A 15,134-nucleotide genomic window follows, 5' to 3' on the forward strand; every position below is an offset into this window, starting at 1 on the left:
ATACCAATGAAGCTGCACATACTTGTCTTGGCTCTATTTTTATTTTCAGTTGGTCAGCTTACAAGCCTGAAGCTGGAACCCTCCCTTGGCATTGTGCTGGGAGACGATGTTATCAAAAGCAGTGTGTGTTGTGGCTGAGAAGCTCTTGACATTTTGCTGCAATTACTTGAGAGAAGGGTTGACATTTTATAGCATGTATAAATCTGTTCTGCACAGGTGCAATGGCATTAATTCAACCACAGTATATGGGATGGTTTATTCTTTTTCTTTTCTTTTTCCTTCCCAGAACACCCTATGAAGTCCTACAGCAGGCACTAATGGAAGGCCTTTTGCAAACCTCCATTCACGTGTGCCATGAAAATGGTCAATGGATGTCACGATTACCAGAGGAGCTCTGGGATATTCCCCTGTATAACTTAGCTCTTCCAGGTAAAGATGAACTTTTCTTTTCCGCTGTTTTGTTAGTGTGTCATTTAAGCATTGGAACATCCTGTTTGTCCCATTTCAGGATGGCTACGTTTATTATTTGGGTCAGTGTGTGGGAGAAGGGCTTGGGGGAGGGTTTGTGTGACGTGTGCATGCATGTGAATACTTTTAGTCTCTAATGTTTGGGGTTTCTTGGAGGGGAGGAGGAAAAAAGGATTTTTTTTTTTTTTTTTTTTTTTGAGGGAAGGAAAGAAAGAGGGACTTTTTTGCAGTCCCTGTGCATCATCTTGTCAGATCAGTGTTAATAATCTGAGCATTTGCTTATCTGGGCACGGTGTGATTTTCCTAATTTCTTCTTGCCACTTCCTACATAATAAAATGGGTCCCAAAGGAGAGAAATAACATTTTACCTTATTATTTGTTTCTTTGTACTGTTTAAAAGAGGCTGTGAAAGTATGAAAAAAGGAGGATGGAGACTTTTAGTTAACATATGTTTTTATTAATGTAGAGTGTGACTTTTCTGCCTGACCCTGCTTACGAAAACTGGATTTATCCTATTTATGGGTAAATACAGTTGCGCTATAGCTGGTGTCCTCATTGGTACTACATTCAGTCCTGTGTATCATTAGTCTTTCTTTGGTCATGTTATTGCCTCTCTGCTGCCTTGAATAGATGATTTTTTTTTTCTCATTCTGTCCAAAGAAGTTACAGGAGAACCTGTTTTCACTGGCACGTGGGGAAGCACTGGAGGACTGTCAGCTCTTGAGTGATTCCCTTTGCCTCCACAATGAAAATAGTACTAAAGAAAAGTCTAGCCCCTTTTTTCTCTCACACCTATAGATGCAACAGGTAGTTTGGGTGGAAAGCAGCACAATGTGTAAATGAATGTTTTATGTAGGCTACAGAATTGTAGGTTAATTTTAACAAAAAGACGTATATTTAGAGATAGTGGGAAAAATCAAGTCTTGTCTTCAGTGGGTGGAGCCCTGGGAGGACCCAAGAACTGTGGTGGATTTTTTTTTTTTCTGCCCTTCATGAACTAATGGAGTGTAGAGTTTTGATTAAAAGTGAAACCCAGGAACTTATTTCATGGTGACTTCTTGGATATGTAATTTAAGTTGATGTTAACTTTGAAACAGGCGTGCCTCTGTTTTGGATAAAGCCTATGTAGAAGGACCCCAGGACAGATGTTATAAAAAAATTCTAGATTTCTCATTTAACCAACAAGAGAAGAAAATTAGTATCTGTCTTATGACAGAAGAAAGAAGGTAATATTATCTTTTTTTTCCCCCCTTTTTTTTTTCTTTTTTGTTCCTCTTGCAAAAACCCTTCAAAAAGTCAGTAGCATGGTCAGTGGGTTTTTTTGCTGGAAAAGGAACCATGTTGTTTCTAAAAAGCTTTCACAGTGGTGTTTCTTGGATATCGTATAAAGCTGAGAACCTGCTGATATGTGCCTTTGACTTCCTGGCTCTTCTCCTACCGGTGACCTTGTTATTCTTGTGAATGTTTGTTGTTCTTGTGAATATGCCTGCATAGAGAACAGGCACAAAGAAAAGAATAGTTGAAGATAAGCCCATTTCAGCAAACATTGGAGGACTTTGACAGAGCATTGCAGGCTATTAGCTTGGAAGATTTTGGTGGCTGTCCAGCTGACCTACAAAACTGTTTTAGCCCAGGTCAGAACAAAAGCAGATCAAGACCAACCAGGTCAAGACAGCTCTGGCAGGTTTTCAGAGGGAGCAATGACTGGGGGAAGCCCAGTTTGGAAGTGGAAGCTTATCTCAAATAGAGAAGACAACAAGGTATGCAAGAAACATGAGGGAGTGCATTCCGAAAGCATGATGAGGAGATAGAGGCAAGTCTCCGTAATTAGTGTTGTGTTTGCACCAGGTTCAGCACAGAGCTGCTGGGGAGATGTTGTTTCAAGCTTTGAATCTACCTGGTTTGGTGCTAGCTCACTATCTTTGCATCATATTTGTTGTGTCATGGATATACCCCTCTTCCTTTCATTACTGTAACTCACTGACATCACAAGAAGACTCCTAAATGAAAGGTTACTATCCATTTGCTGATGAGCATCAGTAGATGCAACACCCATTGATGGAATCCTGTTCACTTCTCTCAGACTTGGATTTGGTCCATGGGTATTTAATGGTTTGGCTCTTACATCTTGTAAGACAAACTTCTTTGATTGCATGCCCTCATTATCGATCTTCCATCTGCAATGAGGTTGGTCTGGATGTTTAAAACAGGAAAATAGACAGAAACCCAATTTTAAAAGGTGAAAAAATTGAGTGGGACATTAAACTATTATTGATAGTTTCAAAGAGTTTTCTTTATTTCAAGTACAAACTTGTCCTTTTTCTTTGGCTGCGAGAAATATTGCTATTGGCACCAGTAAGACAGACCATTCAAAAAGGCAGTTCCTAGCACCAGTGAACAATTTGTTTGACAGAAGACTTAAAAAACAAAATGATATGCAAATTCCCTGCAGATACTCTGTAAAGATCCCAGCAAGTCACTTCACTGAGTTGTTAGAAGAAATAATGGAACAGAAAATGCTAGCAAAATCACTGGTTGCCTGTCCTGAAGAAATTGTGAGTTGCAACAGAGTTTCATCTAAACATGATGCAAGAGATGTGTCAGATTTATTAAGACTTCAAAGAAGCGAAGTATTTGGGCAGGCTGTACTTGGCTCTGATGCTTAGCCTGCCCCTATGTAATTCCCTGTGTTGGAAAGAGTCAGGTAATTTTTGAAGTCCATAAAAGGTGGATCTTGTTCATCTATCACATGTAAACTTAGACTTGGATTTGCCTGTGAAACCTTCAAGCGCCCACCTCTTACGTTGTTTCTGTAGGGGATGTGGGTGTTTAGTTCAGGAGGGCGTTTTTACCAGATATTTAAGATATAAATGCTTAAAGTGCCAAGTTAGGAGTTGGTCCAGTCAAAGGTGTAAGAAGATGAATTTTTGCTTTCAGTCATATTTTCCTGTGCAGAGATGCTGGGATTGGAGTATGAAATCCTGCATTTGGACAACTCTGAAAACAGGACATATTCTAGATAAATTCAGCCTTCAGCTATTTATTCCCTGAAAAAAGTGGGTTTTCACATCAAGATAATTATTTCAGTGGAAGATGCTAATTGAAACAGGCCATTTTATTGTAGTTTGAGGCAACCAACAATGGTGTGTATTTTAGATGGGGACTGCTTTGCTGAAAGGTCTCGATGCCTTCCCTTCACGAGGATTTCACGCTAAGCTTATTAATGTCAGGTGAGCAACCTCTATAGAAGAGCCCACCTTTTTGCCATAACTACATAGGCTGTCAGGCAATATAGGTGTGTGATTTGGAAATGGCGTGGCATGTCAGATGTGCACATGCAATATAACCATGTATTGTGGTCCTGAGTAGTTAAGAAATGACATTTTCTGTACGTTTATTTTTGTATTCTACAGGGAGTCACGACACTATGACCTACTGCTTGGATAAAAACTCTGGTGTTAGTGGCAATGAATTCAAGCTGGTGAAGTTTTTAAACAAATGTATGCCCTGCATTGTGCACCCCATTATCATGAAGTGGTCTACAACACAGGTAACAGTTGTCTAGCGTTCTCATCATGCCTGGGCAAAGTTGAAGCTTGTGCTGCAGTGCTGAGAGTGGTCACGCTCTCCCATGTGCAATGAAAGAATAGCCTGCTGCCCAGAAATCTGTGCTCTCATGAGATACTGTGCTTGGGTGTCATGCTTTAACCCCAGCTGGCAGCTAAGCACCACACAGCCGCTTGCTCACTCCCCCCTGGTGGGATGGGGGAGAGAATCAGAAGGGTGAAAAAGTGAGAACACTCGTGGGTTGAGATAAAGACAGTTTAAAAGGTAAAGCAAAAGCTACGCGCACAAGCAAAGCAGAACAAGGAATTCATTCACCACTTCCCATCGGCAGGCAGGTGTTCAGCCATCTCCAGGAAAGCAGGGCTCCATCACGCGTAACGGTGACTTGGGAAGACAAATGCCATCACTCCAAACATCCCCCCCTCCTTCTTCTTCCCCCAGCTTTATATGCTGAGCATGGCGTCATATGGTATGGAATATCCCTTTGGTCAGCTGGGGTCAGCTGTCCCGGCTGTGTCCCCTCCCAACTTCTTGTGCACCCCCAGCCTGCTCGCTGGTGGGGTGGCGTGAGAAGCAGAAAAGGCCTTGACTCTGTGTAAGCACTGCTCAGCAGTAACGAAAACATCAGTGTGTTATCAACACTGTTTTCATCACAAATCCAAAACACAGCCCCATACTAGCTACTATGGAAAAAATTAACTCTCTCCCAGCCAAAACCAGCACATTGGGGTATGAGATAGGTGCCATACATACCAGATCTTCTTTTGTGGGGAAAAAGCATGTAGGTCAGGCAGGGATGATACATAGACAAAGATGTTGCTTAAAGCTGACCACTTGGTACTAGAAACTCATGTTCTTTTTCACATGTTTATCATTGTTATAAATAACATTTAATATTACCATAATCAAAAGAGGTTTTTCTCTTGCACTTTGTTCAGAAGGTAATGCTTGTCATTTTTACTGTCACTGTTGTGTGAGATGTCAGTTGTTTTCTCCATCTATAGTGTTTATTTTACCCAGCAGCAAAGACAAAAATCTTATTGAAGAGAATTTTTTTCCATAAAGATTAAGAGAATGAAGGTGTGGCCCTTCATGTAAGGTTTAGTTAATTTTTAAAAATTTCTAAATATTAAGCTAGTAGTTACCTCTTTGTTCCTCACAAATGTATGTTAAAGACAAAATTGGGGATCATGATTTAAGCTAGAGCTTTTGAAGATTTTTCTAAAGAACAGACTTTCCTGGCATCAAAGAGGTACCAAAAATCTTTTCACTTTTGTTCTTATTGAAGAAGTAGTTCATTACTAGGGAATTAAAACTGAATAATTGATAAATGGCAATAATTATGCCTAGGCTTCTTTTGTTGTGTTTGAGCAGCCCTGGCAAACTGGAGTCTTAGACATTACCAGATATCGAATATGTAACGGCAGTGATGAGTTGATGTGGAAAGGCACTCGCTTAGCACAGTGCCTTGTCTTGAGCTGCTTTTTGCTTTGGGACTTGTCCTAGTTTCGGCTGGGATAGAGTTAATTTTCTTCTTAGTAGCTGGTACTGTGCTGTGTTTTGGATTTAGTGTGAGAATAATGTTGATAACACTCTGATGGTTTAGTTGTTGCTAAGTGGCGCTCATCCTAAGTTAAGGATTTTTCAGTTTCCCATGCTCTGCCAGCAAGCAGGTGTGCAAGAAGCTGGGAGGGAGCACAGCCGGGGCAGCTGACCTGAACTAGCCAAAGGGGTATTCCATACCATGGAACGTCATGCCCAGTATATAAACGGGGGGCAGTTGGCCGGGAGAGGTGGATCGCTGCTCTGGCATCGGTCAGCGGGTGGTGAGCAATTGCATTGTGCATCACTTGTCTTTTCTTGGGTTTTATTTCTCTCTTTTTTTTGTTATATTCCTTCCATTACTATTATTATTATTATATTTTTATTATTATTATATTTTATTATTATTGTTAGTATTCTATTTTATTTTACTCTAGTTATTAAACTGCTCTTATCTCAACCCATGAGCTTTACTTTTTTTTTCCCAATCCTCCTCCCCATCCCACTGGGAGGGGAGGAGTGAGCGAGTGGCTGTGTGGTGCTTAGTTGCTGGCTGGGGTTAAACCACGACAGGACTTAAGCCAATGAAAGATTTAGATACCTCCTAACTTGTGGGTTGCTGGCCAGTGAAGTGACCCTGTTGGTGACAAACAAGCTCCTTACCTCATTACAGTCATTTTCTGGTCCGAACCCAGCGTGCTGAGCAGGAAGTGGCCCAGTGCTGATGGGAAAGAGGCATGGCGGCAATCCTGCCCCTCCTTAGCTCTGCGGTGCTGGAGTTATCTTTGTGAGGAGGTGACTCCACCCGTTGGTATCCAGAACAGACATCAAGGAACCCTACTGATGGTAGGACCCACAGGTTCCTGGATGGCCCAGTGCCTAGGAGGCGGTGCCTGGCTTGAGCCCTGGCTGTTATGGGTGTCAGTCTAGATGCCCAAATCTTTCCTGCGCAATGGCTGACGTCAGGTGTGTAACTTCCACTCATGCCCTGGATGACTGGTGTGAGATTGCAGCACTAAGCAGCATCACTCCCCAGGGCTTCCTCTTAAATTTTGCCCTTGGGGGGCAATGTTCACACTGTCTAATTCAGTATCCAAACTCAGATGACTAATTGGAGAGCCTAATTTGTCTAGTTTTCCCATGCAGTCAACAGAAAGAAATTAATTCATTCAAAGGGCAGTTCAGAGCAGCTATTTCATCTGGTGCTCTTTCAGGCCACAAAGGTTATATATGACCTACAGCCATATACACTCCCATCTCCAGCGTGCTCCAAGTGAAGGTGGGACTTGGGCACGGATCACTCCTTGTGATCTGCTCCAGCCTGGTGGAGTCCAAGCAGGCAGAGAGGGAGATGTTGGCCTGAGCCACCGCACCACCTGCACCCTGGGGCATGCGGAGCTGGGCTGCTCCCCAGCCCTGCAGCTCAGGCATAGCCTGGGGAGATTAAATTCCTGTCCTAAGAACAGAAAGTTAGATGGTTGAAGCTAGGCAGGGTGAGCATCCTGCCACGTGTCTTAAGCTCTGTCTCAGCCCTAAAGCAACGAATGTGGTTATTCAGGCGCAACGCCTTGTATTGATTTAGCTTTTGCTGAATCCTTTCTGGCTTAAATAGGTACGGTGTATGCTTTCTGAAACCTAAACGTGTTGTCCATAGCAGGTTGAACTGAGACAAATTAGTGTTTAAATATATTTAATTAAGTTGATTCTATTTTCTTATGCAAAGAGAGTCTTTATATAGGTAAGAGACATATTGTTTGGGACTTTTTGCCCCAGAAACTCAGCTTTATTGCCTGTTCCATTCAGCCCTTAAATCCAGTAGAAGAGGTCTGAGGGAAGTGGAAATAGAGGACGACCTCTGTTTTGTAGGACTTCTACAGGTTAATTCAAACTTTTTAAGAGCCTTTATCTTGAAAAAGAACAATAGCCAGTACTTTTTTCTGGTTTTGTTTTTCCTTCTGTTGAGGATGAGTGAGCTCCACAGAGACAACCATGGTAAAGTCTTTGATCGAATAAAATACATACAGCATTTCTAAGGTGCTGATCCTGCAATTTTTGTTCATATGAATAGTCTTGTGAAGAGCGATCATGTATTTACACACAGGTTAATGGATCTTTAACTTTCAGAACACAACAAGGGCAGAGGTCTGAAACTAATCTAATCTGTACCTGCAGTATATGCCGCAGGGAAATTGGGATCCCTCTTGTCAGAGAGTAAAATACTTCAAAGTTGTGACTTGGTGCCATATAGTACCACTTTTAAACATGAAACACCTGTGAAAAATGTCATAGGGCTAGGTTTGTACACCTTTTTCAGCTTTCTAAACTAACGAAACAAATCTCTTTCAAGCTCTCAGGACCTTTGTCTTCTGTTTCACCTTTCAGGTACTGACTGTAACGGAGCAACTTGAGGCTGGAGTTAGATATCTGGATTTCAGGATTGCTCACAAGGCTAATGATCCATCTATGAATTTGTACTTCGTGCATATGGTTTACACAACTGTTACTGTACAGGTATTGTCCTTACCTTTGGGATGGCTATAAAAACAGTGTTGTTTCTTTCATTTAAGAGCCATCATAATCTGAAAATGCTAGCCTGAGGTTTTCTGAGTAGCGTATTTGTTTTCGTAATGTGACGACTTCAAACTGGAGAAAATCAGCAGGGCTGGAAGTTAGTTTCAGCAGCTGCAAGTGAGACTGGAGCATCAATCAATCCCTCATCCTCAAACCGGAGTTGCTGTGCCTTGCTCTCCACTGCCTAGCCCCTACCAAGTGCCTGATGTTTCTGGGGTTTATCTTGTGTTGTCCCAGGATGCTACCCAGGGCAATCCCGTTTCCCCGGTAAGGAGAGAAGTTATTAAAGAGAAGAAGGTATTAAAGGCCTAATAAAATCACAGAAACACTTTTTTTTTTTTTTGAGGAAAAAGTATTTCACTGAAAGACAGAGAGACTCAAGTCTGGATCCCATGATCAAATTACTGTCAGCTGTTGTGAAGAAACTACTGTGAGTTGCTCTTTGCATGTGCTCTGTCACTGTGGAGTAGTTTACATCTTCTTTCCGTTTGCTGGGACCTGTACAGCCAGGCAGACCCAGCTAAGGCAGCTTTTGATTTGTAGACTAACTGGCTAAACTTCAGTTTCATGCTCATGAGTCTGAACCCTCCATGTGTTGAGATTTCGTGGTGACTGGCATGCTCATGTAAACAGTTAGATGTAGTGCCTGACTACCCTGCTAATTATATGTGGTCTTCAAGAAGCTGTCATTGCTCATAACAAATGGGAAAATAGGTCCTGTTATGTTTAAGCAAGCACAGAATTTTTCCCTAGTTTTGAGTTTGCCACTAATATGTTGTTTGTCCTTAAAGAAGCTTGGGGAGATGGCTTTACTGCTAACCTGCCTCTAGCCAGTAGGAGATTCATGGATATTATCAAAATACAAAGCTGTTAGGTGTAGTGTGCTAGAACTACATCCAGATCAAGCCAGCACAGACCTGCAGAAAGTAGGTTTTCCTGGAGTGCATCTCCCTGGACCACCTTGTGGGCTGTCAGATGGCCATCCTCCAGAAACCTATGCTGATTTTCATTATTGTGGTTGCGAGTCTACCCCACCATCAATGCTCTGTTGGTTTTATGTCCTTCCCCCTGCATAGCATAGATGATGTTCTAAGTTGCCATGACTCTCTTTTTTAGGATATTCTGTGGGAAGTGTTAAGATGGTTGGAAACTCATCCTCAGGAAGTTGTTATCTTAGCCTGCAGGAATTTTGATGGATTAACCAAGAAACTTCATTGTCTTCTTATTGCCTGTATAAAAGAGATTTTCCAGTGTAAACTGTGTTCCAGAAATGTAAGTATGAGATCCTTTTTTTCTCCTTTTTTAACAATGATATATTACAGTGAGATATTTGATTCCAAATTTTTAGATATATTCTACTTTCACTGTATTTTTAACCTAGGAAAAGTAATGTTTGCTGCATCAGATAGCTCTTTACCTAATAAAATTAAGGCGATAAAGCAAACCTACATCCCACAGTGTGGAGGAGGGAATTAAATTTGACTGTCATGCCTGTTGAGTTGTGGGACAATAGTAGGGACACAACTGTCATCCACTGCCCTGTCTGAGTTTTGTTTTTAACAACAACAAAAGAAAAAAAGAAAAGAAGGTGTGTGTGTTATAAATGTAGTCCATACTATATTTATAGAATTTAAAGAATCCATTTTCTGCCTTTTCACAGCAATAATTATAAATAAATGTTTCTGCTATTTATAATAGTTTAGGTTGGAAGTGACCTCTGGAGGTCATCTGGTCCAACCCCAACATGCAAAGCAGGACCAACTTCAGAGTTATTTTGGGCTGTGTCCCGTCCATTCTTGAATATCTCCAAGGATGGAGATTCCACAACCTTTCTATGCAGCCTGGTCCAACATTTGACCACTCCTCTCACAGTAAACATGTTTTCCTTATCTATCTGATCAGAATCTCTCTTGCTGTAACTTGTGTGCTGACTTTCATCCTTTTGCTGTGCACATCTGAGGAGCCTTCTCTACATCTGCCCATCAGGTATTTGCAGACAGCAGTAAGACCTGTCCGTAGTCTTCTCCTCTTCATGCTGAACAGACCCAGCTCTCTCAGCCCGTCCTCGCGTGTCATGCTCCAGCCTCTGCTAGCTCTGGTTGCATGCTGCTGGACTCATTCCAGCATGTCAATGACTTTTTTGTACTGGGGAAGCCCCAGCTGGAGGCAGTACTTGAGAGGCAGTCCCACAATTGCTGAATAGAAGGGAAGAACCCATTCTCTCGACTTGCTGTCTGTGCCTTTACTAAGACAGCCCATTTTGCAGCTGACCTTTGCCACATGGGCACACTGCTGGCTCATGTTCAGCTTGGTGTCCAGTAGGACCTCCAGGTCCTTTTTTGCAAAGCAGGTTTCTAGCCAGCTGCCCCCGGTCTGTCCTGGTGCGTGGGGTTAGTCCATTCAGGCGCAGTACTTCGCATTTGCCTTTGTTGAGCTTCATGAGGTTTCTGTCAGTCCACGCCTGTGGCCTGTCGAGGTGCCTCATAATAGCATCTCTGCCCTCAGTGCGTTTCTGGTGGCATTGACTTTCTTTCCTGGATGTGAGCTGGAGCTGACCTTCCAACCAGCCTAATATGCTTTCAGTCACTCAAACCTCCAGAAAAGCCTTAATTTAAATAATCAGAAATTATTTGATTGCTAAATTTTAGAAGTTGGTATTTTTAGCTTCCTCTTTTTTACAAGGTGTGGGAGCTTTTAGTAGTTAAACAATTAACATTTCAAAGATGCACAGGAACAGAGGGTTTTCTCTGGAGATGTGAGGAGTACAGGATAATGATGACCCTGTTTGCGATTCGAATACAGCCTTTGAAGCCGGTGTATCGGTAACGGGTGAGTATTACCATTTCAAAGCATTTTGTACAGCAGAGTTAAAATAGAAAAATTCTCAGCAAAACTAGGGGATTCTGAATATTCAGGCCTCAGCTGAATAACTGAAGACCTGAGTGACACTCTTTCATTGTTTCCCCAAATAACTTGAGTCCGTAAGCTGTGGATGAGCAGAGCAATACTGGAGAAGAGAGTCAAATTTGCTTTCAGACACATGGCCAGCTCTTAAAAAGAAGAAAAGTTATTAATTGCAAAAGGGGCAAGCTGCTGCTGATAGTTTGTTGCACAAAGGTGATGAACGAATGGTTTGAGATCACCTGAGTGAAGAAAGAAGAACGTTTCCGAGTTGTGTCCAGGGGGAGGGAGGAAGGGCACTGGAGAAAAGAGAAGCCAAGTACTTCCCTCAAGCAGGAAGACTTTATTTCTATGGGGTCTGTGACCAGCATAATGGATCTCACCATTTTTGCAAGTGATACCGTTGCAAGTTAGGTAGCTGTGGGGTTTTTCAGGATCACAGATTCGGATTTAACATCAAATAACCAAGTGATTGCTCACTTATTCTAAAATAATCTGGTATATACTGTCTTTCCAGACTACAACTCTTGTTATACAAAAGTAAGCGTCAAAGTATTTATGAAGCAACTGCTAGCAGAGGTCTGTATGTAGTACTGGCACAGGCCACAGCGTGACAACATTACATTGTGTTTAAAATTTTAATTCCCTTAACTATTCAGGGTGTCTTCCTTTGATCTGGATTACTAGGGTTTAAAAATCCCTTGTTAGACATCTACAGTTTCATTTCTACTTTGTTTGCAAAATAAGCACCTGTGCTCATGTACACATTTCTGGTAGCTTTTTTTTTCGGCTCTTATCCCACACCCTTTTTTTTTTTATGAGGTTCCAGCTTTAGAAAGGCAGCTGGAGTAAAGGCTTCTGTCAACCACAGATTTTTGTAGTTTGAGTAGCTTGTGTCTTAATTTTGCAGTAGTTTCTGACCTAATTGGGGCTTGCACTCTCTTTCTTGGATGAAGTAAGAGGGATTCCCATGTTCATTCAACCCTTGGCTCTCTTCAAAGATTTACATAAAACATTTTCAACTGCCTTTGGCTTTTATTTTAATTAATAAGTTAATTGGAACATAAAAAAGCCACCATTTCCTTTTCATAAGCAACAGACATAGCTTTTTAACCACAATGTTCTTAAAAAACCAATACCTGTTAAATACGTTGGTTTTGCAAGTAAAACTAGTCAGAGGGTCTCAATTCTGTCCAATGGTAACTTTAGAGGATTGGAAAATGTCATTTCATATTGAAACACTTGAATTCAATAGCCCATCTGTCTGTCTGAGAAGGCTTCTGACTCAAATCTTTCCCTCTTTCAATTCAAAATGTCTGGAGCATCCCAATTTCAGAAACTTTCCACTTTTAGAGAAATCAGAATTAACATATCTCTCGAAGACTTACATTTAGTCTTACCAAGTCTTAAGCAGTTCAGTTTTCTTTGATGGCTACAGCAACAAATTTGGATCAATACGTGGGGCATTTGCCAAAATTATTCCTGCTTCTCTGTGTCTGTATTCCTACAGCTGGCTGTAGGGCTTTGCCCCTCTCCTACGTCCTTTCACCAAATGGCCTATGTCTTCCTCTCCCAACAAATTTTGAGCAGCAGTATGTGCACAAGGGCCGACATGGGGATGGTTTCTTGTTACATGGGTGTAAGACCTTGAGTTATGTACTTTACTGTAGTTGAATTGTTTGAGGAAAGGAGGAATCTGCTGAAGTTCCCAGACTCCTATTGCACCTGCAGCTTGTAACCCAGCCAACGACCTACTGGGCTGTACGCTCAAAAGCTTTATTTGAACTGAATCTGTGCCTCTCTACCAAGGCGATGTCACATGTCAGTATTTGAACTTTGGGAATACTGCTGTGTTGTTGACTTCAACCTGGGCTTTCTCTTAGGTGGTGCCAACACTGCGGACCATGTGGCAGCGTGGCCATCAGGTTATAGTCTCGTACGAAGAGGATGTGGAAGTGGAGGAGCACTGTGAGCTGTGGCCCGCGATCCCATACTGGTGGGGAAACAAAACTGCCACTTGCGCTCTTATCCAGTATTTAGAGCGCATGAAGCTGATGGGCCGTCCAGGTAGGCACAGGGAGTCGCTCGGAGGAAACAAGGGGCACGTACAGCAATGCAAAACAAATAGGAAGTTGGGCAATCATAGCATTACAGGATATAACCACTTTGTGCATGCTGTGTGCACGAGATGCGCCCACGTTGCTGAGTGCTCTGCCCACCCATGGGCGAGTGCAACATTCATCTTTGGTGATGCAAATACATGTGTCAGTGTATGTACATGCATAGACTATGTAAATTGTGGCAGCTTCTTCACTCGCATGATCCCATGAGAGAGAGAAGCTCTCAGCACAGGCCAGCTCGCTGGTGCTGTCATGCCCATCTCACAGGTAGGAGACTGCTTCCTCAATCCAGTGCTTGCTGCTTTAGGCAGGGCTGACGATGAGGGAAACGCATTATGCTAGCCTTGTTGTGAAAAGAAAGCCCTACAAGAATGGTGCATGAAGGCTGTAGCTACATCAGGAAATAGCAGCGCTGAAGCATGCTGGTGTAGTCTAAGCTGCAAGAAATTCAGTTCATAACCTCTGACGCAGCTCCGTGATGTGCACGCATGGGGTGACGAAGGGGGCAGCTGCTTCAAAAGCACACTCTACAGCCAAAGGAAAACGCTCGTGTAGGTGCACCCTGTGCTCCTGTCCCTCACGGGGGAAGGCTAAGCGTTTGGAAGCAACCCTTACAGAAATAAATGTAATTTACAAAGGAGGACGAGTTAGTGGAGAACCTTTCGTCTGCAATGAATAATTTAGATAAATTTAGCTAAACTGGAATGGTTCAATAACCGAGCTTGGTTCAGTAACTGTTTACTACAGCATGCAGTATGCAGGACCAAGGGGAGACAGTCTACTGAAACAGTTCTAGGGATACGAAACAATACAGAAAGAGTGTGAAGTTAGTATTTTAATGATTCCCAGAGGAACGAGATCTGGAATTAATGCAATGCCGAGCAGTTTCTGCTCTCCTCAAAGGAATATTTAATGTGTCGCCTTCTGATTTTTGTTTCAGAAAAATTCTTTGTAGCGGGGATTAACCTTACTGAAAATTTAAGGTATATTCTTGTACACCCATTTGGATCATTGAAGAAAATGACACTCCAGAGTCTTCCACGCTTGAAAATCTGGATAAAGCAGCAGTATCCAGGACCAAAGAAAGAATGTATTAACATCATTGCTGGAGACTTCATAGGAAACGATGATTTTGTCAAAGATGTGATAGAACTTAACACAAAAATTAATCCTCCATTACACTGTCAAAGTAAAGGGGCTGGAACAAATAGTGTTTCATTGTCAGCTTCTTAATCTGTGAAAAGCTGAAAAGGTTTTGTCTGCATTTCATGTGTCCTGGTTTAAACATCCTGGATCCCATAAAGGTCCAGTTAACTTAAACCAGGGATGTTTTAATGACTAAGAAAAGCGCTCTCAACATCATCAGTGTTTCAAGGCCTTTTCACAGAAAAGAGAGCAGGCAGACCCTGCTGAAGTCTCCAGAGAACTATGGTATAGGTATAATTTACTTGGAGGTTCTTAGATTCTGTAGCAGTTGGCAATATTGAAAGTCCCAAGAAGTTAATTTATTTTATGTATGACCAAGAAGCAGAAATATGTCAGTAGCTGCATGAATTATTTTGAGATTTTATCTTTCTTTCTTACAATTGTAAAGATATTCTGCACTACTTGCAACCCCAATTCTCAGTCTTTTATATCAGTGTGAAACTAACTTGTCTGTTTTCATAGTTTGTGTTAAATATACAAAAGGAACAGTTGAAAAATATTTTTGATGTATCAAAGATACTGTATTGACAATCCTATTTGACATGATTTTTATATGTACACCAATACATCATTAACATTGGTGATCTAGAAGCGGCTGTACTGTTGTTGTGTGCCCAGTGTCAGTTGTGAGCCCCTTTACCAACAGGGTAGTCACAAAATTCTTTATGATTTGTAAGAGGTATGTGTATTTGAACCCTTACTTCATTTTATCACTCATGCCAGTTCTGCAGTGATAAAGATACCAAAACTAGGCCCCTA

General features: G+C 41.8%; 1 protein-coding gene across 1 annotated transcript; it reads left to right on the top strand.

The window, feature by feature from the left end:
* Positions 1-221: 221 nt before the first annotated feature.
* On the top strand, positions 222-14,453 carry PLCXD1 (phosphatidylinositol specific phospholipase C X domain containing 1). The gene is made up of 6 exons (XM_050915030.1): positions 222-429; positions 3,882-4,018; positions 7,960-8,088; positions 9,265-9,420; positions 12,933-13,116; positions 14,110-14,453. Exons 1-6 carry the CDS (start codon positions 222-224, stop codon positions 14,400-14,402), a joined length of 1,107 nt encoding a protein of 368 aa, XP_050770987.1. The 3' UTR covers positions 14,403-14,453.
* The last annotated feature ends 681 nt before the right edge of the window (positions 14,454-15,134 follow it).

This window comes from Gymnogyps californianus, chromosome 1, assembly GCF_018139145.2.
Source record: "Gymnogyps californianus isolate 813 chromosome 1, ASM1813914v2, whole genome shotgun sequence".
Classification (NCBI taxonomy): Eukaryota; Metazoa; Chordata; class Aves; order Accipitriformes; family Cathartidae; genus Gymnogyps; species Gymnogyps californianus.

Coding starts and splice junctions, on each gene's coding strand:
- PLCXD1 (XM_050915030.1), top strand. CDS start 222: ATGGCATTAATTCAACCACAGTATATGGGATGGTTTATTCTTTTTCTT. Junction 4,019..7,959: donor TGAAGTGGTCTACAACACAG/GTAACAGTTGTC, acceptor TTCACCTTTCAG/GTACTGACTGTAACGGAGCA. Junction 8,089..9,264: donor ACACAACTGTTACTGTACAG/GTATTGTCCTTA, acceptor TCTCTTTTTTAG/GATATTCTGTGGGAAGTGTT.